This window comes from Mustelus asterias, chromosome 3 (genome assembly GCF_964213995.1).
Source record: "Mustelus asterias chromosome 3, sMusAst1.hap1.1, whole genome shotgun sequence".
Taxonomy (NCBI): domain Eukaryota; kingdom Metazoa; phylum Chordata; class Chondrichthyes; order Carcharhiniformes; family Triakidae; genus Mustelus; species Mustelus asterias.
In genome coordinates this window covers 16,671,407-16,694,414 of record NC_135803.1, presented here as the reverse complement: position 1 = coordinate 16,694,414, position 23,008 = coordinate 16,671,407, and the positions used below count along the sequence as shown (strand labels likewise).

General features: G+C 46.2%; 1 protein-coding gene across 3 annotated transcripts in view; it reads left to right on the top strand.

Moving 5' to 3' along the window:
- The first annotated feature begins 11,203 nt into the window (after window positions 1–11,203).
- Window positions 11,204–23,008, top strand: part of gyg1a (glycogenin 1a) — a 92,758-nt gene continuing 80,953 nt past the window's right edge. Inside the window, exon 1 of one of the 3 annotated variants that reach the window (XM_078205481.1) lies at window positions 11,204–11,388. In XM_078205481.1, the coding sequence (XP_078061607.1) occupies window positions 11,382–11,388 (7 nt within the window). In that variant the 5' untranslated portion in view covers window positions 11,204–11,381. The remainder of the gene's footprint in view (window positions 11,389–23,008) is intronic. The other 2 variants (XM_078205467.1, XM_078205474.1) reach the window with 2 other exon arrangements.

Here is a 23,008-nt window from a genome sequence, read left to right as displayed (position 1 = left end):
CAATTCTGGCCTGGGGCGACTGTCTATGCGGCTTGGGTCACTGTCTGTGTGGAGTTTTCACATTCTCCCCATGTCTGCGTGGGTTTCCTCCAGATACTCCGGTTTCCTCCCATCCCAAAGATGTGCGGGTTAGATGGATTGGCGATGCTAAATTGCCCCTTAGTGTTAGGGAGAGTAGTTAGGGTAAATGCATGGGGTCATGGGGATAGGGCCTGGGTGGGATTGCGGTCGGTGCAGACTCGATGGGATGAATGGTCTCCTTCTGCACTGTAGGATTCTATGATTCTATGAGTTTGCACATTCTCCCGGCGTCTGCGTGGGTTTCCTTAGGATGCTCCGGTTTTCTCCCACACTCCAAAGATGTGCGCATTAGATGGATTGTCCATAGTAAGTTGTCCGTTAGTGTCAGGGGGACAAGCAGGGTAAACACATGGGGATTCGGGGATAGGACCTGGGTGGGATGTTCTTGGTGCAGACTCGATGGGCTGAATGGCCTCATTCTGCACTGTAGGGATTCTATGATTCTATAGTTGACAGTCAGAATCTTTTTCCCAGAGTTGAAATGTCTAATACAAGGGGGCAATGCACTTAAGGTGAGAAGGGGAAAGTTCAAAGAAGATATGAGGGGCGAGGTTTTGTACACAGAGAGTGGTAGGTGTCTGGGACGTGCTGCCAGGGATGGTGATGGAAGCAGATACGATAGGGGGATTAAAGGGACTTTTAGATAAACACATGAATATGCAAGGAATAGATAACCTTTCCCACACCCTCCAGTCTCCCAACTCTGGATTGCTGTGTATCCCTCCTCCCCTGTGCCTCACCATCAGTTATAGAGCATGTGGTCACCTCAGACTAAACTCCTTCCCCAACACCCTCTATTTCTCTTTCCTTTTTAAATCTCTAAACCCATCTTCTTTGACTCACTCTTCAGTCATCTTGGCTCAGAATTTGTCCTTATCATTTTTCTGTAAATTTCTCTGTTATTTCTATGGGCGGCACAGTGGCACAGTGGTTAGCACTGCTGCCTCACCGCGCCGGGGACCCAGGTTCGATTCCTGGCTTGGGTCACTTTCTGTGTGGAGTTTGCATGTTCTCCTTGTGTCTGCGCGGGTTTCCTCTGCGTGCTCCGGTTTCCTCCCACAGTCCGAAAGACGCGCTGGTTAGATACATTGGCTGTGTTAAATTCTCCCTCAATGTAACCAAAGAGGCGCTGGAGTGTGGCGACCAGGGGATTTTCACAGTAACTTCATTGCAGTGTTAATGTAAGCCTATTTGTGACAAATAATAAACTTTAACTTTCCTTTAAAACACCTTGAGACATCTTCAACTTTAAAGATGCCAGTTGCAAACTGTTATTTCAAACTTTCGTCACTACACTGTATATAAAATTTTAACAATTTAACATACATCTTTAATTATCTTTGAATACAACACTTGAAATGTGCAAATTGTAGAGATATTAAGGGTAGATAGAGAGAAATTATTTCCTGTCATGTGGGAGACTGGAAGTAGAGAACCGAACCTTAGGATAAGACCTCGGGGTGAGATCTTCCAGCCCCCCTGACAGGTTTCCCAGTAGTGTGGGGTGGATTCAATGGGGAATCCCACTGCTTGGTCTCCCTCAGATTATCTTGAAATGTAAGGCGTTTCAAAAATTTGAGTAACAGGTGAAGCTATGCAGTAACAACACGAGTGGTATTCACCACTAATGGGATGCTGCCGTCAAGTCAATAAGACAGTCCATCTGTCACAAAAATGAGTAACGGGTGATATGAATTTCAGAACCAGTGTGATGCCAGGTATGTAGACCGAATGTCCCAGCGACTGGTGACCTGATACAATCTGTATCAAATAGCTTCGGCTGTTCACAACATAACAAAGTACTGTCCATGCCAGACAACCTGTGCATGCTAGGCTCCAAATATCATGTACGGCATTCGATGTTCTGTGATCAGACACTTGCTAAACAATCCTGATTTTGCTAAGAATTATTAAGAATTTGCTAAGAAAAATAATTTCACTTGTGCATGCTGGACACCACATATATTCACATACAAGACCCTGTCCTTTGGAGACAAAACGAAGGAGTTGGTCATTGACTTCAGGAAGCATAATGGGGGACAAGCCCCTGCAGAAGGAGGCCATTCGGCCCATCAAGTCTGCACCGATCACAGTCCCACCCAGGCCCTATTCCCGTAGCCCCACATATTTACCCTGCTAATCCCCTCACACTAGGGTCAATTTATCATGGCCAATCAACCTAACCAATCTTTGGACTGTGGGAGGAAATTGAAGCACCCAGAAGAAACCTATGCAGACACGGGGAGAACGTGCAAACTCCACACAGACAACGACCCGAGGCTAGAATTGAACCCGGGTCCCTGGCGTTGTGAGGCAGCAGTGCTAACCATTGTGCCGCCATGCCAACCCCAATGGTTCCCTGTCTCCCAAAGAATCAACTTTAAAATCCTTGTCCTTGCCTATAAAGTCTCCCAAGGGTTTACCTCACTCTATCTTTGCAAATCTCTTCAACTCTACCCCTTTCCTAGATGGGTAATCTCTTTCCCCACTCAGAGTGTGGCACTGCTCCTTTCCTGCTATTTAGAACTGTTCCTTTTTATCTCTCCTTCTCTCCTCTCTAAAATGTTTCACTCAAGCCCCATATCTTTGACGAGGTTTTCTGTCACACACACCAATCCCAACAGCCCCCACTCATCCCACTTTCTCATGTCTCCTTTGTGGCTTTGTGTCTGTTCCATGACACCAGCTGCAGTGACCCTTGGGACAGTTGCTAATGTTAAAGGTTTGAAATTTAAAGTTTATTTCTTAGTGCCACAATTACATTAACACGGCAATGAAGTTACTGTGAAAATCCCCTAGTCGCCACACTCCAGCGCCTGTTTGGGTACACTGAGGGAGAATTTAGCACGACCAATGCACCTAACCACCACATCTTTCGGACAATGGGAGAAAACCAGAACACCTGGAGGAAACCCACGCAGACACAGGGAGAACATGCAAACACCACACAGACAGTGACCCAAGGCTGGGAATTGAACCCGGGTCCCTGGCACTGTGAGGCAGCAGTGTTAACCAATGTGCCACTGTGTCAACCATGCGTGAAACATAAATGAAAGTTGCTGTTAGCACCATTGGAAATAATGTTGGCTGAGTTCCTATAACTATGATGTGGAGATAACTACTACGCCACTTAATAAGCACAACTACATTGAACATTCCATTAGGTGGCTTGCCTCACAAATGAAAATATGAAAAGGTAGTAACTTACATGTCAGCTGGTGAGAGTTGGTGGAGCGAATCATTTTATTTCAATCAATGTTATACCAAATCACATATTTTGGACTGGATTTGACTTTACAGCTGGTCGTGCCTTAGGCAGAGTGATGGGTCATGCAAAATGTAAGTGGTAGCCAGCCTACAGCCTTCTTGCCTAACGCCCCCCCCCCACCCCCCCCGACCCCGACCCCGGCCCCGACCCCATATAACGGTAAGCGAACAGGTGTCAAAATCGACAGCCCACCTGTTAGTTCTTTTAAATAATTAATGGACAATTGAACTTGCTAAAGAGCCAAGTGACCCGAATATTAGGCTGCCCGTGTTGTAATATGATTGGCGTGGACAGGTGCATGCGAGTAGGTTGGCTGTTTTTATTTAAACCAAACTGGTTAAAATGTGGGAAGAGAGGATTACATCCTCTGAGTGGAGCCCTGTGCAAATGGTGCTCCCCCGCCTCCCGCCCCACCTGTTCTGTCATTTCCCACCTGGCCACCAAAACCCATATCCTTCCCAGAAGGCAAAAAATAGTAGAACGGGGAAATAAGAATACTGAGCTGAACTGAACTGAACTTTACACTTTTCCTCCCACAGTCCAAAGATGTGCAGGTTAGGTGGATTGGCCATGCTAAATTGCCCCTTAGTGTCAGGGGGACTAGCTAGGGTAAATGCATGGAGTTATGGGAATAGGGTTTGGGTGGGATTGTGGTCGGTGTAGATTCGATGGGCCAAATGACCTCCTTCTGCACTGTAGGGATTCTATGATCCAAACTGGTCTTGTATACTTTAAAATGGAACCCCAGTAAAATGGGGAAATAAGAACATTGGGCTGAATTGTTTTTTTTTCTCCTGGGTCACCTCCCTCACCCACTTTCTCAAGCTCCCCAACCTCTCCTCAAACTTATCTCGACCTGGGATCCATGTTGTCTTAATCCTCGGGCCTTCTTGCACTACCAGCAGTGCCCACTGCAGATTTGTGGCGCTGCTGAGACTGTTAGAGCTGCCAGCCAATCTGATTCCCTGGTAGTTCTCCTGGATGGAGCTTTCTCCCATGGCGGAGCAGAAGTCCACTCTCAGGTACTGATGGCCATTCGCAGAGCATCATCCTGTGGAGTGATCTTGTTTCATATTGGACTGTTTGGGACCAATCTTTCTTCCAGGGGTGACAGCAGTGGATAATGACTTTGAACTTAAATTATTATTGCCACATGTATTGGGATACAGCGAAAAGTATTGTTTCTTGCACGCTATACAGACAAAACATACTGTTCGTAGAATACATAGGGGAGAAGAAAAGGAGAGGGTACAGAATATTGTGTTACAGTCAAAGTTAGGTTACGGAGAAAGATCAGCTTAATATATAATAGGCCCATTCAAAAGTCTGATGGCAGTAGGGAAGAAGATGTTCTTGAGTCGGTTGGTACATGGCCTCAGACTTTTGTATCTTTTTCCCAATGGAAGAAAGTGGATGAGAATATGTCTGGGGTGCGTGGAGTCCTTGATTGTGCTGGCCGTTTTTCTTAGGCAACGGGAAGTGTAGACAGTGTCAATGGATGGGAGGCTGGTTTTGCATGATGGACTGGAATATGTTCACATGTGATGGACTGGGTTATGCTTTAATAAATCCCCGTATAAAATGCAGGCCCTTCTATATCAGCCCAATGCTGGATGTTGTGTAGATGCAATTCCGTCCTCTGCTCTTTTAACAAGGTAAACATCAAGCTGAACATTCATTTTTATTTATTCATCAGATTTTAGGCGTCACTGTCTATGCCAGCATTTATTATCCATCACTAATTGCCCTTGAAATGTTGAACCGCCTTCTTGAATACAACTGAGTGACTCACTTAAACACTTCGAAGGGCAGAGAGGAGTCAACCACAATGCTGTGGGTTTGGAGTCACATCTAGTTCAGACTGTGAAAAGTTGACAGATTTCCTTCCTTATCAGTTAGTCAATTAGATGAGCTTTTATGGCAACCTGATAGTTTCTCATCATTACAGATACCAGATTTTCAAATTCAGGATATTTATTATATTTCATGGAATCATACAATCGCTGAAGTGCAGAAGGAGGCCATTTGGCCCTTTGAGCCTGCACTGGCAACAATCCCAATCAGGCCCTATCCCTGTAACCCCATGTATTTGCCCTGCTAATCCCCCAGACACGAAGGGGCAATTAAGCAAGTCCAATTCACTGAACCTGCATATCTTTGGACTGTGGGAGGAAACCGGAGCACCCGGAGGAAACCCACATGGACACAGGGAGAATGTGCAAACTCCACACAGTCACCCAAGGCCAGAATTCAACCCGGGTTCATGGCGCTGTGAGGCAGCAGTGCTAACCACTGTACCACCGTGCTGCCCACATATTAATTAAATAATTGGATTTGAATTCCCCTGTGCCATGGTGAGATTCGAAATTGTGTCTCCAGATCATTACACCAGCATTCTAGATTACAAGTCAAGTAACACTTTAAGTTTATTTATTTATTTATTAGCATCACAAGTAGGCTCACATTAACCCTGCAACGAAGTTACTGTGAAAATCCTCTAGCCGCCACACTCTGACGCCTCTTTGGGTACACTGAGGGAGAATTTAGCACGGTCAATGCACCTAACCAGCACTTCTTTTAGACTGTGGGAGGAAACGAGAGCACCCAGAGGAAACCCATGCAGACACGGGGAGAACGTGCAGACTCCGCACAGAGAGTCACCCAGCCGGGAATCGAACCCAGGTCCCTGGCGCTATGAGGCACACTGCTAACGACTGTGCCACTCTGCAATTGTATTCAACTACTTTATAATGCTTAATTTTGGGGCAGCACGGTGGCACAGTGGTTAGCACTGCTGCCTCACAATTCCAGGGACCCGGGTTCAATCCCAGCCTCACGTCACTGTCTGTGTGGAGTTTGCGCGCTCTCCCCATGCCTGCGTGGGTTTTCTCCGGGTGCTCTGGTTTCCTCCCACAGTCCAAAGATATGCGGGTTAGGTTGATTGGCCATACTAAATTAACCCCAGTGTTTGGGGGATTAGCAGGGTAAATATGAAGGGTTACAGGAATAGGGCCTGGGTGGGATTGTGGTCGGTGCAGACTTGATGGGCCGAATAGCCTCCTTCTGCACTGTAGGGATTCTATGATTCTAACTCCAGTTTTACTGATATCACACAGCCTGAATTCAATTGTTGAGGCTGCTAGCCTCAATGGAGGCCCACCGTGTAACTTTCTCCCATTACAGTGTGTGCCACTAAAAATTCACAAAGTGGAATAATGTTGAGCAAAGTTCAATAATCATAGAATTGCATCAGGCTCCTCCACCTCTAATGCAGTGACGATGCTGCTAAAAGTAGTCTGGCCCGAGTCCCATAATCCAATAAATTAATCAATGCATACCCTTATGCTATTTCCTTTTCCATTTTGAGGGCATCAAAATAAGCTACATTTTTAACAAATGGAATTCCTTGCTCAACTTCATTGCAAAGCTTATGGTCAGTCCCATCTATTGGTCGGCTATTATCCCCCACCCCCCCCCCCCCCCCCCCCCCCCCACCCCGGTCCTTCCGAGCGCTATTAAGTCTTCAAAAGAAGACCGCGGAGACAGAATGGAAAGCTCACTTGCGACATTCACTCACCAAAAGCCAATGCAAAATTCAGCAGATTCTCCCATCCCTCCCCCCAATAAGTTTTGATTTTGGATAATGATTTTGAATTATTACTGTCACATGTATTAGTATACAGTGAAAAGTATAGTTTCTTGCGCGCCGCACTGACAAAGCATACCATAGAGAAGGAGAGAGGGCGCAGAATGTAGTGTTACAGTCATAGCTAGGGTGTAGAGAAAAATCAACTTCGAGCGAGTTAGGTCCATTCAAAAGTCTGACAGCAGCAGGGAAGAAGCTGTTCTTGAGTACGTGACCTCAGACTTCTGTATCTTTTTCCTGACGGAAGAAGGTGGAAGAGAGAATGTCGGGGGGGCGGGGGGGGGGGGGGGGGGGGGGGGGCGGTGGGGGGGGGGGGGGGGGGGTGGGCCTGGGGTCCTTGATTATGCTGGCTGCTTTTCCGAGGCAAATCACACTTTCAACATTGTTGCAAAGACCTGCCTTTTGACATCCTTTCCACCATTTGACAGATCTTGTCAGCTTCATCACCTGCAACCTGCTTAGTCTGCAGTTGGATTTGGTCACTAATATTAACTACCTCACATTAAAATGTACAATGTCCAAGCCATCTCCCAATCCGATCTGAGTAAAAATTCTCTCGGGTTCAACTTCCATTCCTAAGGTTCTCGGCTAGTTTATATTGTGGCCCAATTGCCAGCTAACGAATCAGGCAGGTAACTTATTTTCATTCCTATTTGCCCTTGTAACTGTTTACATATAACTGAACCTATAAACTCCATCTTAGTCGCAGATAATGTCACAATTCCTTATTGTTTAACTAACTGATATTGATAAGTAACCAGTGCAAAGGTTACCTTCGAAGAGTCAATTCCTGTTACATCTTGAGCCGGAGTTTAGTTCCAAGATTGGAACCCTAACAGTGGGAACATTCAAGGTGCCAACCCCATGCTGCATTGGCACCTTAACAAAGAAGGAGTAACGAGACAAGGGGATACTCAATGAATGGCAGGACACTGGGAAGCTCAGAGGAAAGGAGGGATCTGGGTTTGTTTGTCCACAAATCCGAGAAGGCGGTAGGACAGGTTAATAGAGTAGAAGGCATGCAGAACACTTGCCTTCATCAGTCATGTTATAGGTTATAAGAGCACGGAGGTTATGTTGGAGCTGTGCAGAATGTTGGTTAGGTCACAGCTGGAGTGGTGTGTGCAGATCTGGGCGCCTCACTATGGGAAGGATGTGATTGCACCGGAGAGGGTGCAGAGGAGATTCACCGCAATGTTGCCTGGGGTGGAGCATTTGAGCTATGAAGAGAGGCTGGATAGGCTTGGGTTGTTTTCTTCAGAGCAGAAATGGCTGAGGGGGGTACCTGATTGGGTGTATAAGATTATGAGGGGCATAGACAGGGTGGATAGAAAACAGCTATTCCCCTTAGTTGAAGGGTCAATAACGAGGGGCATAATTTTAAGGCAAGGGGCAGGAGATTTAGAGGGGATTTGAGGAAGTATCTTTTTAACCAGAGGGTGATGTGAGTCTAGACTGTACTGCTTGGGAGGGTAGTAGAGGATAGAAACCTCATAACCTTTAAAAAATATTTGGATGAGCACTTGAAATGTCATTGCGTTCAAGCTGATCGGCCAAACGCTGGGACGTGTGATTAGACACCATTCAAGGGTGCGGCACAGTGGCACAGTGGTTAGCACTGCTGCCTCAGAGAGCTAGGGACCCGGGTTTGATTCCTGTCTGTGCATTCTCCCTGTGTCTGGGTGGTTTCCTTCCACAGTCCGAAAGACGTGCAGGTTAGGTGCATTGGCCATGCTAAATTCTCCCTCAGTGTACCTGAACAGCTGCCAGAGTGTGGCAACTAGGGGATTTTCACAGTAACTTCATTGCAGTGTTAATGTAAGCCTACTTGTGACACTAAGAAATAAACTTAAACTTCTTCTATTGAATGCTGTTAGCCAACTGAACTGTATTGTTGTATCAACTATAATTTATCAGTGCAAATGCGATGGGCCAAAGGGCCTCTTCTTTACTGTATGACTCTATGGTAAGGTCAAGTGGGTGGCTGTAACAATGGGTTGGGGGGTTCATAGAAATCATAGAAACCCTACAGTGCAGAAACAGGCCATTCGGCCCATCAAGTCTGCACCAACCACAATCCCACCCAGGCCCTACCCCCATATCCCTGCACATATTACCCGCTAATCCCTCTAACCTCCGCATCTCAGGACACTAAGGGGCAATTTTAACATGGCCAATCAACCTAACCAGCACATCTTTGGACTGTGAGAGGAAACTGGAGCACCCGGAGGAAACCGGGTGGTGACTTAATAGAGGCATACAAGATGATCAGAGGATTAGATAGGGTGGATAGTGAGAGCCATTTTCCTCGGATGGTGTTGGCTAGCACAAGGGGACATAGCTTTAAATTGAGGGGGGAGAGATATAGGACAGATGTTGAGGTAGGTTCTTTACTCAGAGAGTAGTAAGGGCGTGGAATGCCCTGCCTGCAGCAGTGGTGGACTCGTCAACATTGAGAGCGTTCAAGTGGTTATTGGATAAACATATGGATGATATTGGAATAGTGTGGATTAGAGGGGCATTAGATTGGTACCACTGGTCGGTGCAACATCAAGGGCCGAAGGGCCTGTACTGCGCTGTAATGTTCTATGTTCTAACCCACGCAGACACGAGGAGAATGTGCAAACTCCACACAGACAGTGACCCAAGCCGGAAATCGAACCCAGGTCCCTGGAGCTGTGAAGCAGCAGTGCTAACCACTGTGCTACCGTGCCGCCCAGTGGGTTTGCACAGTGGGTGAGATTATGGGCTACAGGAGGAGCAGTAGAGAGAGATGAATTGACATTGAGATTAAAATCACCGAGGATGAAAAGCTTTGATATTGAGTGAGGAAAGCAGTGAGGATAGTTTGTTGAGAAAATTGGCATGGAATTTGGACAGATGTTAGAGGACCTGCACTGGTCTTGGCATCTGGACCAGAAACAGCAATAGCCATCTATTTTTGTGATGTAAGTTGAGGGATAAATTTTGGTCAGGACACAAGGGAAAGCTCCTCCTGCCCTTTTCTGAATTATGGGATTGTTTACACCCACCTGGGAGAGTATTTGGGGCCTCAGCTTAATGTCCCATCTGAAAGGCAACAGCACAGCACTCCCTCAGTACCACATTGGAGGATCAGCCTAGTTTTGTTGTCTGACACCTTCAGGCTTCTCACAGTCCAGGGCTGACATAGCACAATGCATTCACAAATATCACTCATACCGGTACAAGTGTATAGGAGCAAACACTGCACTTATTTTTCCTTCCATATTTGTACATGAACAAATCACACATGTTAATGCATTTACAGAGATGCATGGATGTACAAACACATATACATTAAAGGGTACACATACATGCATAAACACACAAATACATGTACACAAATTGGTACACATATCCAACAATAACACACACTGAAATACCATATAGAAATGAACACTGACAAGGTTGCGTTGTCTTTTCTTATTTCTTATGTACTTTGTTAGCCTACTGGATAGGGTTCTAGATTTCAATTATCATAGAATCATACAGTGCAGAAGAGTCCCTTCGGCCCATCGGGTCTGTACCAACACATTAGAAACACCTGAGCTTCCACCTAATCCCATCTGCCAGTACTTGGCCCATAGCCCTGAATGTTATGGTGTGCTATGGGCCAATGATATCCCATCTAAAAAAAATTATTCACTCAGAGGGTGGTGGGAATCTGGAATGTGCTGCCTGGGAAGATAGTGGAGGCTGGAAACCTTACAACCTTTAGAAAACATTCGGATGAGCACTTGAAATATCATAACGTTCAAGGATATGGGACAAGTGCAGGAAAATGGGAAATTCACATTTCCACTCCATCTGTCGAAGGAGCAGCGCTCCGAAAGCTTATGGTATTTGCTACCAAATAAACCTGTTGGACTTTAACCTGGTGTTGTGAGACTTCTTACTGGAGTCTATATCACACAGTAATACACACACTGGAACACCATATAGAAATGAACACTGACATATCACACACATGTACACACATTGGTACATTTATCCAACAGTAACACACACTGAAACACCATATAGAAATGAACACTGACATACTGTTTCATAGTAACTTCATTGCAGTGTTAATGTAAGCCTACTTGTGACACTAATAAATAAGCGTATCACACACACCACACGTACACTGTTGGTGTGGAGGCCTGGCTCCCTGCCACTATTACGTGTGGCGGCTGCCTTATATAGAAGAGACTGGGCGGCTCAGACAGAGAGCGGTGCGTGTGGCTCAGCGTCAGCGGAGAGACGTAGCGCCTTCCCCCCTCACTCTGTCCTGTCCTAGCTCCCTCTCTCTCCCTCCCTCCCACTGGCAGCAGCACCATCCCGTAGCATCGCTCCTGAGAGCCGGGGACAGATCGCACAGGCAACATGTCGGGTGAGTGGTGCGCCTCTCTCTCTCCCTCTTCAGAGGGGTTGTCAATGGTGTACTGTGGATATGCAGAATGCAGCTTGTGTCTAATGCAGAGAGGAGAGAGCTGCAGCCCAGTGTCAGCCCAGTGGAGCGTGTCCCTGGACTAGCGCAGAGGACTTCTGCTCCTCTCTCTCACTGCGATCAAACTGCACTTCATCACTTTGCTGATGTCTGTCTGATTTTTCATTTGAAAATGTAACCCTTCTATTTTTATTCTTCCCAATCTCTTTCCGCTTTCTCTCCTTCCGGGTGAAATTGACCTGGTCTGATCTGAAATGTACCATTTCCAGCCTGCGATCCTTGCCAAAAAAAGAATTATTTTAAAACTGCGTGGCGGGTATCTGATTGGCCTGTTGTTTATTTTCAGTGTTTTTTTTAAAGGACCAACTAAATTTGGATCTGGTGTCCCAAAAGCTGCCTGCTGTACAGGATTTTCCCTCCAGCTCTGTCTACCCAGGGAGTTTTACATTCCTCTCAAGTTTTGTCGCAAAACAAGTTGCATATCTGTGATTATAACATTCCACCTAATCAGAGAAATACTCCTTGTGCATCAGTCTAGGCTGAAGGCGTTTGCATCCATCCGTTTTTGTATCCATTCATGTGGGCATTTAAATCGAAGGAAAATAAGCTTGTAACCTTTTTAGAACTTTTAGCTGCACCGCCTTGTGTTTCTTGTTTCCATTTAGTTTATAATGTATCTGTTTCCACTTTCTGGAGCTGGCCAGTAGCTGGCAGTGTTCGCTGGAACAGTAGGTTTACTTTTTTCATTGATAACTTTGTCAATGATTGAAGAGCCGGGTCAGTTTCACCGTGATTGAAGTCTTCCTTTGATAGTGACTCCTCTTATCTCTTTGGACTATCTGTGTGAGCCGCCGGTCTGCCACTAGAGGGGGAAAAAAAACTTACACAATTTAATTCAAATCCTTCTCCATGAACACTTTTTTGTTAAATATCGACTTGCTTATCAGTCTCAACTTCAGAAAACTCATCCAAGACTGCAATGTTCATTTATCTTCCTTCTCACTGTGCTCCCACCCCCCCCCCCCCCCCCCACCCCCACCGTCGCCCGGGCTCTCCTAACTTGACTTCACCAGTCATTTGCAACCCCCCTCCCTTGGCCTACTCCACCTTTCACCCCGCCTGCAACCTCTCGCAGCCTCGAGTTTCCACACCTGCCTCCCTCCCTCCGAGACTGGCCTCTGCTGCATTCCTTCCCACTTGAGTCAGCCTTCAGTTATCACTTGGTCACACAATAAGAAACATTCTTTGAACCCCCTTCTCCTTCTGTAGCCTTGTCAAAGTCCACTTTTTTGATCATAACTCTTTTCCCCCTACCTTTGTTTGATGGCTTTGGTTTGATTTGATTTATTGTTGTCACAGGTATTGGTATACAGCGAAAAGTATTGTCACTTGCGTGCTATACAGACAAAGCATACCGTTTTATAGAGAAGGCAAGGTGGCACAGTGATTAGCACTGCTGCCTCACAGCACCAGGGACCCGGCTTAGGTCACTGTCTGTGTGGAGTTTGCACGTTCTCCCCGTATCTGCATGGGTTTCCGCCGGGTGCTCCGGTTTCCACCCACAGTCCAAAGATGTGCGGGTTAGGTGGATTGGCCATGCTAAATTGCCCCTTAGTGTCAAGGGGACTAGCGAGGGCAAATGCATGGGGTTATAAGGATAGGGCCTGGGTGGGATTGTCGTTGGTGCAGACTCGATGGGCTGAATGGCCTCCTTCTGCACTGTAGGATTCTATGATTCCAAGGAAAGGAGAGGGTGCCAGATGTAGTGTTACAGTCATAGCTAAGGTGTAGAGAAAGATCAACTTAATATAAGGTAGGTCCATTCAAAAGTCTGATGGCAGCAGGGAAGAAGCTGTTCTTGATTCAGTTGGTATGTGATCTCAGACTTTTGTATCTTTTTCCCGCTGGAAGGTGCAAGAGAGTATGTCTGGGTGTGTGGGGTCCTTGATTATGCTGGCTGCTTTTCTGAGGCAGCGGGAAGTGCAGATAGAGTCAGAGGATGGGAGGCTGGTTTGTGTGATGGACTCTCCGAAGCAAACACTTTGTTTTTTGTTTATTTTGTTACAAGTGAAAGTTGTTCCATCTCCTGTGACATTCCTCATTGGGGTTGCCAATCTTCCAGGGAGGCAGTAACTTATTGCCACTGGGTCAGTAATCCAGAGACCCCCAAGGTAATGCTCTGGGGACCGGGGTTTGAATCCCACCAGGGCAAATGGCGAAATTTGAATTCCGTAAAAATCTGGAATTAAAACGATAACCATGAAACCATCGTTGTAAAAACCCACCTGGTTCACTCATGTCCTTTTAGGAAAGGAAATCTGCCGTCCTTACCTGGTCTGGCCTACATGTGACTCCAGACCCATAGCAAATGTGGTTGACTCTTAAATGCCCTCTTAAAGTGTCCTAGCAAGCCATTTAGTTCAAGGGCAACTGGGGATGTGCAATAAATGATGTCTGGGCTAGTGATGCCCACATCCCATGAATGAATTAGAAAAATCAATCGCCAGAGCACTGCTGCGTCCAACCCTGGAAAAACATCATCGGGACATTATTGTTTTCTATGAACATTTACCAGTTGGAAAAATATTGAAAATGGGAGGGGAAAAAGACTGTTTGGCTGACAGTTGAAGCACAAAGAACAGTACAGCACAGGAACAGGCCCTTCAGCCCTTCAAGCCTGTGCCTATCATGATGCCTGCCTAAACCAAAACCGTATGCATTTACAGAGTGTGTTTTCTTCCAGTCCCATCCTATTCATGTATTCATCAAGCAGCATCCAATTGGGTGTTGCTTTCCAATGGTGGAGGAAGGCAGTGCATCACAAAGATGGCTGAAGTGTGGGGGCAAGTCATGTGATGAAAGCTCCTGGAATACATTTAATTACAGCAGGCAATCTTATTCCTTGTGGATCAAATTAGGGGATGGAGTTACATGAAGGCATCCACAATGGGAGCAGAATCCACCAGCTTGTATTTATGTGATATCCCAAGGTGCTTCACCGGAGCACAATGTATGACAACGGACTACAAGGAGACATTGGGACAGACGACCAAAACTTTAGTCAAAGATGTAGGTTTTAAGAAGTGTCTTAAAGTGAGGAGGAGGAGCTCTAGAGCTTCGGGCCTTGGCAGCAGTAGGCATTGCTACAAGTAGTAGAGCAATTCAGAATGCAGAAGAAGCCAGAATTAGAGGATTGCAAATATCTCTGACGGTTGTAGGACTGGAAGAGGTTACAGAGATGGGAAGGGGCCAAACCATTGAGGGATTTGAAAAGCATGATGAGAGTTTTAAACTAGAGGTGTTGCTTGAGCAGGAACCAGTGTAGATCAGGGAGCACACGGGTGATATGGGCAATGAGACTTGATGGGCAGCAGAGTTTGGGACGATCTTAAGTTTGCGGAGGGTAGAATTTGTGGGACCAGCTAGGAGTGCGCTGTCAAGTCTAGAGGTAAGAAAAGACATGGATAAGGGTTCGCCAGCTGATGATATTTTGGAGATGGAAAGTGATGACTCGAATGAGTTGGGACATGGGGATACTGAAGGCAATGATGAGAAATTTGGGAGTTTCCAAGTTGACAAATGAAGGGCACAATTTTTAGATATTTCTGTGTACTTTTCGAACATTGTGTCCGTGTTATTTTCCTCTTTATTTCATTTTTTATGCTGCCAATTGTCTATCTTATTCACTCATCTGCTCAGACTTTGGTTAGACAAGGGTACAGAATGGAGCTGTACAAAATCCTCCATGATCGCATTGAATGCTGGAACAAGGGGCTGAATGGCCTGCTTGCATTCCTTGATGATGACGCGCAGAAGGAAAGCAGAGTAGCTTTAATCATAGAATCCTACAGTGCAGAAGGAGGCCATTCAGCCCTTCAAGTCTGCACCAACCACAATCCCACCCAGGCCCTATCCCTATAACTCCATGCATTCACCCTAGCTAGTCCCCCGACACTAAGGGGTAATTTAGCATCGCCAATCCACCTAACCCGCATATCTTTGGACTGTGGGAGGAAACTGGAGCACCCGGAGGAAACCCATGCAGATTCGGGGAGAATGTGTGGAGTTTGCACAGACAGTGACCCAAGCCGGGAATCAAACCCGAGTCTGTGGCGCTGTGAGGCAGTAGTGCTAACCACTGTGCCATCCACTGCCCCAAGAATGAGCCCAAGACGTGGGCTGCAGGATGCAGTGGGAAGTCGGCAACTTCTTACATTTAAAACTGCCCCCTGACTGGAACATCTGGGGCCCATAAAGAAGCGTGTATCTTTGTATGTTTCCATTGTGCCCAACATTTGTCTAAATTCAACTGGTGATGTGGAACTTTGGAGTGATTGAGTGATGGGCATGGAGATAGGCCACGATGCCCCTCAAACCTGCCTGTCATTCATTTAGATTGTGGATGATTTGCATCTGCCCACCTTGGTCCTCTGACACTTGATATTCTTGCCTAACCAAAGTCTACGCGATCACAACCTTCAGTTGACCCCTGCCCCAGTCTCAAAACCTTTACTGGGAGGGAGAGTTCCAAGTTTCCACTGTCCTTGGTGTGAACTGCTTCCGGGCGGCACGGTGGAACAGTGGTTAGCACTGCTGCCTCACAGTGCCAGGGACCCGGGTTCAATTCTGGCCTTGGGTGACTGTGTGGAGTTTGCACGTTCTCCCTGTGTCTGTGTGGGTTTTCCCTGGGTGCTCCGGTTTCCTCTCTCAGTCCAAAGATGTGCGTGTTAGGTTGATTGGCTTTGCTAAATTAACCCTTAGTGTCAGGGGGGATTAGGAGGGCAAATACATGCGATTACGGGGATAGGACCTGAGTGGAATTGTTGTTGGTGCAAACCCGATGGGCTGAATGGCCTCCTTCCGCACTGTAGGGATTCAATGATGAAATTACCCCGGCTCTAATAATGTTGTAAGAAGTCTCACAACACCAGGTTAAAGTCCAACAGGTTTATTTGGTGGCAAATACCTTAAACTTTCGGAGCACTGCTCCTTCGTCAGATGGAGTGGAAATGTGCTCTCAAACAGTGCAAACAGACAAAATCTAATAATGTTCTGCAGCTTGCTCTGGATTCGGGCCAGGATTTTCTGGTATCACTGAAAGTCAATGGACTTTTGACTGACCTGGCGTACCCCTGCAGTGGGTCCTGCCACACCAGCGCCGGAATATCCTGGTCCTATTTTCTTCCCCCTGCCCCCCCCAACCTCTGCTTTCTATCCTGGAATTCTTGGCAGTTTGTAAGCTGTCAATTTAATTATCCCTTAAATCTTCCACATTCAAAACAATACAAGCCTCTTCCACCCAACCCCTCTTCCATAATTTAACCCTTTTGGCCCCAGTATTATTGGGGTGAATCAGAGCTGCACCATCCCCTATACATAAGAACATAAGAACTAGGAGCAGGAGTAGGCCATCTGGCCCCTCGAGCCTGCTCCGCCATTCAATAAGATCATGGCTGATCTTTTCGTGGACTCAGCTCCATTTACCCGCCCGCTCACCATAACCCTTAATTCCTTGACTGTTCAAAAATCTATCTATCCTTGCCTTAAAAACATTCAACGGGGTAGCCTCAACTGCTTCACTGGGCAGGGAATTCCACAGATTCACAACCCTTTGGGTGAAGAAGTTCCTCCTCAACTCAGTCCTAAATCTGCTCCCCCTTACTTTGAGGACATGCCGCCTACTTCTAGTTCTAGTTCTATACTATTTCTTCCTGAGTGCCCAACACTGGGAGTGTGCAAACAGGGACACAGCCCCATTACATCCCTTTGAGTTGTTGTGCAAATGTTGATTGTATTAGACTTTAACTTGGGTGATGGGGAAGGTTCCACGTTAGGCACTGTGGGGTATGGGGTGTGAATGTGCTGTTGTTCATTTTAAAGGAGTTGAGGCTGATGTTGAGACCCTGTGGGGTATCAACAAGAGTGTAAGGGCTGGTTGTGAATTTGTTGGAGAAATTAGATGGATGTTTACTTTCGGTTAAATCCCCGTAAAAATTTGGATTTTGTTTTGCAAGAGGTGAGTAGGCTTGGACCTTTTTCTGGTAAGAATGTGATTGATACGACCATAAACACCAGAAGAAGTTAAATATTTTGGGAATCGGATTGGGTCCTAGTTAAAGTGTCCTGATTGAATGAACAATAAACACTTGGGATGGATGTTCTCGGATGCAAGTTTTAATTTTAGAGAATTGTTGAGGTGAAAAAAGTCAAATTTGAAATGTTTGTTGCAAATAAACACCAGTTGTCATTTCAAGTGTAAATGTTTGCAACACCAGCAACGATACATTCTCCCCCAGATAACTTTGTTATCTGAACAAAATGGATATAATGTTACAATGCAAAATGAAACCTTGTGCAATCCACGATTGTGTAAATCCTCAATTACAAGACGTCCAGTAAAAGTATCTGGTGACATAATCTTCTTTAAAAGTAGAAGTGTTATGGTTATGTGGTTAAGAGCAGGATGTATTGAAGCTTAAAAAGGATATAGTAACATTGGAGCCAGTCCAAAGGAGATTCACCAGGCTAATTCCTCGGATCAGAGGGTTGTCCAATCAAGAAAGACCAAATAGTCTGGGTCTGCATTCCTTGGAGTTTAGAAGAGTGAGGGGTGACTTTATTCAAACATATAAGATCCTGAGGGGTGATTGACAGGGTCGATGGTGAGATGTTTTCACTCGTGGGTGAGTCTTGAACAAGGGGGCACAGCTACAAGATAAAGGGCCGGTCATTTAAAACTGAGGTGCGTAGAAATTTATCCTCGCAGGGGATGGTGAATCTCTGGAATTCTTGCCCCAAAGGGTGGAGGAGGCTGAATCATTAGAAGTATTTAAAGTGGAGTTAGATAAATATTTGATCGATCGAGGAATAGAGGGCTACGGGGAAATGGTACAGAAAAGGAGTTGAGGCTGGCATAGATCAGCCATGATCGTGTTGAATGGCTGGACAGGCTTGAAGGGCCTGGTGGCCCACTCCTGCTTCTATTTCTCGTGTTCTTGAAGATAAGTTTATAGTTGGGGTGAGAGGCAGGAAAAAAAATTCAGGTACCCTGTCTCATGATAAATTCAGTACACAACAAAATAGGAGCAGAAGTAAGGCCCCTTGAGCCTATTCCACCATTCAACAAGATCATGGCTGATGTGTTGTGTTTCAAATTCCACATTCCCATCTACCCCTGATAATCTTTGATTCCTTTGCCTAACTAGAATCTATCTATCTCCACCTTAAAAATATTCAAGGACCTTGCCCCAACTGCCTTCTGAGGCAGAGAGTTCCAAATTTGCACAACCCTCTGAGAGAGAAAAATTCTCCTCATCACTGTTCAAAAAGTGCAACTCCTAATTTTGAAACAGTGCCCACTAGTTCTGGACAAGAAGAAACATCCTTTCCATGTCCGCCTTGTCAATACAGGCGGCACGATGGCACAGTGGTTAGCACTGCTGCCTCTCAGTGTCAGGGACCCGGGTTCGATTCTGGCCTCGGGTGACTGTGTGGAGTTTGCACGTTCTCCCTGTGTCTGCGTGGGTTTCTCCCGGGTGCTCCAATTTCCTCCCACGTTCCAAGGATGTGTGGGTTAGGTGGATTGGCCATGCTAAATTGCCCCTTAGTGTCCCAAGATGTGTAGGTTAGGGGGATTAGTGGGGTAAGTACTTGGGATTACAGGGAACAGGTTTGGGTGAGATTTTCCCTTAGTGTCAGGGGGATAACTTGTACAAGTATGGAATTTGAAAGACAAATTCTTAGAATAGTTGGAACAATCAAGTTGTTGTGAGACGTTGCTTGTGCCTAAGGTATTTCCATGTTATCATGTTTAGTTTTTGTTCTGATGTGCTGTTGTGGAAACCTTGCCTGGGGCTGCATGGATATATTGGCTAATAAACTGAGAAGGACAGACTAGCTGTATTGATTTTCCACTGGGTATTAACTCGTAGTGTGATCATTTGACATTAGCTTTGGTCACCTCATAGAATGATAGAATAGATTCATAGAATCCCTACAGTGCAGAAGGCCATTTGGCCCATCGAGTCTGCACCCACCACAATCCCACCCAGGCCCCATTCCCGCAACCCCACACATTTACGCTGCCAATCCCCCAACACAGGTCAATTGAGCATGGCCAGTCAAACTAACCCACACATCTTTGGAGTGTGGGAGGAAACCGGAGCACCCGGAGGAAACCCACGCAGACACGGGGAGGACGTGCAAACTCCGCACAGACAGTGACCCAAGCCGGGAATCGAACCCATGTCTCTGGCACTGTGAGGCAGCAGTGCTAACCACTGGGCCACCGTGCCGCACCGAAGTCCCCCCCTTTTATTATTTTGTTGACAGCCATTACTCAACACCAGCTGTAGGCAACGCAGAGATGACCATTAGATATAAGAGCAGAATTAGGCCATTCGGCCCATTCCACCATTCGATCATGGCTGACATGTTTCTCAACCCCATTCTTCAGTCTTTTCCCCCTAACCTTTGATCCCCTTATCAGTCAAGAACCTATCTATCTCTGTGTCTTAAAAGCACTCAATCTGGCTTGCACAGCCTTCTGCGGCAAAGAGTTCCACAGATTCGCCACCCTCTGGCTGAAGAAATTCCTCCTCATCTCGGTTCTAAAGGGTCTTTTAATCTGAGGCTGTGGCCTGGATCCTAGTCTCTCCTAACATCTTCCTCACATCCACTGTATCACTGTATGACTGCGTGGAGAGGGTCTTGATTTTCATATGCATCAGCTGGACCACTGTTTAGGGAAACAGTCCCTCTGCTTGATCACAGAATTTGGTAGAACTTCTCACCTTTTGTCAGGGGTCAGGGTATATATAAGGTGAACAGCTATTGATGTAGCTGGTCGTGTGTCTTTCTTTGCTCTGAATTAAACTGTGTGGATGGTGTTGTGACACCAATGGTGTAAAATAGGGGATGTATGGGTGGCTATTGGCTAAGTAATCTCTGCCCAATCTGAGTCTAATGTTCAGGTTTGGATTTGACATTGATGTCGATATTTGCAGGATAGCTACAGCTTGAAAGCAGCCGCTCTACAGGACAGCAATGTTGCCATTCAGAATTTAAGGTCATGGAATTGCCCTAGGATATCATCTCCATTACCACTGGAGCCTCTTTTACACGGCTGAATGCTAAATCTCAGTTGTACACTGTCCTGTCACAAAATCTGCAGCTTGGCAAAGGTGCAGTCCAATTCAATAATACATCTAGGGCGACGCAGTGGCACATGGTTAGCACTGCTGCCTCACAGCGCCAGGGTTCGATTCCGGCCTTGGGTGACTGTGGAGTTTGAACATTCTCCCCGTATCTGCGCGAGCTTCCTCCGGGTGCTCCACTTTCCTCCCACAGTCCATGTGTGGGTTAGGTTGATTGGCCATGATAAATTGCCCCTTAGTGTCAGGGGATTAGTATGGTAAATAAGTGGTGTTATGAGTGGGATTGTGGTCAGGGCAGACTTGATGGGCCAAATGGCCTCCTCCTGCACCGTATATTGTGTGCAGTTTTGGTCTCCTTTTCTGTGGAAGGATGTTCTTGCTCTCGAGGGAGCGCAGCGAAGGTTTACCAAGCTGATTCCGGGGATGGCAGGACTGATGTATGAGGAGAGATTGACGAGATTAGGATTGTTTTGCTGGAGTTCAGACGAATGAAGGGGGACCTCATAGAGACTTATAAAATTCTAACAGGATTAGACAGGGTAGATGCAGGAAAGATGTTCCCATTGGTGGGAGAGTCCAGAACCAGGGGTCACAGTCTGAGGATTCAGGGTAGACCATTTAGGATGGAGGTGAGGAGACATTTCTTCACCCAAAGAGTGATGAGCCTGTAGAATTCATTACCGCAGGAAGTAGTTGATGCCAAAACATTGAATGTTTTCAAGAGGCAGCTGGATATAGCACTTGGGGCAAACGGGATCAAAGGTTATGGGGAGAAAGCAGGATGAGGCTATTGAGTTGGGCGATCAGCCATGAATGGCGGAGCAGGTTCGAAGGGCCAAATGGCCTCCTCCTGCTCCTATCTTTTATGTTTCTCTATTTCTATGTGGAGATTTCATTCTAAGAAGCTCTTGCAGGATCATAAATAATACAGGCTTATAGGAAACTTGTAATTTATTGAGATGCCTATGATTGCCACATCGGACTACCTGCAGGCCACTGATAAATAAAAGTTACTTTGATATAATGTGAGAGTTTATTGTCATAAAGAAATGAATTGAGTTGGACCGACATAACAAATGTAAGCCTAAAGCATGATTTGAAGAATTGAATCGTGTCCAAGATGAAGATGTTAGTAACGTGTTCCCACTGTCACATTTGTCAAAGCACAATGGTTAGCACAGTGGTTAGCACTGCTGCCTCACAGAGCCAGGAACCTGGGTTCAATTCTCGGCTTGGGTCACTGTCTGTGCGGAGTCTGCACATTCTCCCCGTGTCTGCGTAAGTTTCCTCCGGGTGCTCCGGTCTCCTCCCACAGTCCGAAAGACTTGCTGGCTAGGTGCATTGACCCGATCGGGCGCTGGACTATGGCGACTGGGGGAATTTCACAGTAACTTCATTGCAGTGTTAATGTAAGCCTACTTGGGACTAATAAACAAACTTAATTTTAAAGCTTTTTGCCTTGCTCTGATCAGCAAGAATACCAAATGTGAAGGGGATGACAATTTATACATAAAAGCAAAATACTGTGCTTTCTGCAAACCTGAGAGAGTCATACAGACTCAACATTAACTCTGTTTCTCTCTCCACAGACAAACCTGCTGAGTTTTTCCAGCATTTCCTGTTTTTCTATTTACAATTTCTACATTTTTTTTATTTATTCAAGGGATGTGGGCATTGCTGGCTAGGTCAGCATTCACTGCCCATCCCTATTTGCCCTTAGTGAGCTGCCTCTTGAACCGCTGTGTGAGGTGTGGGTATACCCACAGTGCTGTTAGGGAGTGAATTCCAGGATCTTGACCCAACCATGGAAGGAATGGTGTCATATTTCCAAGTCAGGATGATGACTGACTTGGAAGGGAACCTCCAGCTGGTGGCGTTTCCATGTATCTGCTGCCCTCGTCCTTCTAGATGGGTCAATGTAGCTCAGTTGGCTGGTTAATGATGCAGAGCGACACCAACAGCATGGGTTCAATTCCAGTACCGATAGATTATTCATGAAGTCCCTGCCTTCTCAACCTTGCCCCTCGCCTGAGGTGTGGTGATCCTCAGGTTAAAATCACCGCCAGTCACAGCCTATGCGTGCCTTGCTGATTGTGGACGGGCTTTGGAAGGTGAGTTACTCGCTGCAAGATTCCTAGCTTCTGACCTGCTCTTGTAGCCACTGCATTTAAATGGCTAGTCCAGCCGGTTCAGTTTCTGGTCAGTGGTAACCCCCAGGATGTTAATAGTGGGGAATTCAGTGATGGTAATGCCATTGAATGTCAAGGGGCAATGGTTAGATTCTTCTTGTTGAAGATGGTCATTGCCTGGCACTTGTGTGGTGTGAATGTTACTTGCCACTTGGATATTTTCCAGATCTTTCTGCATTTGGGCTGCTTCAGCATCTGAGGAGTCATGAATGATAGTGA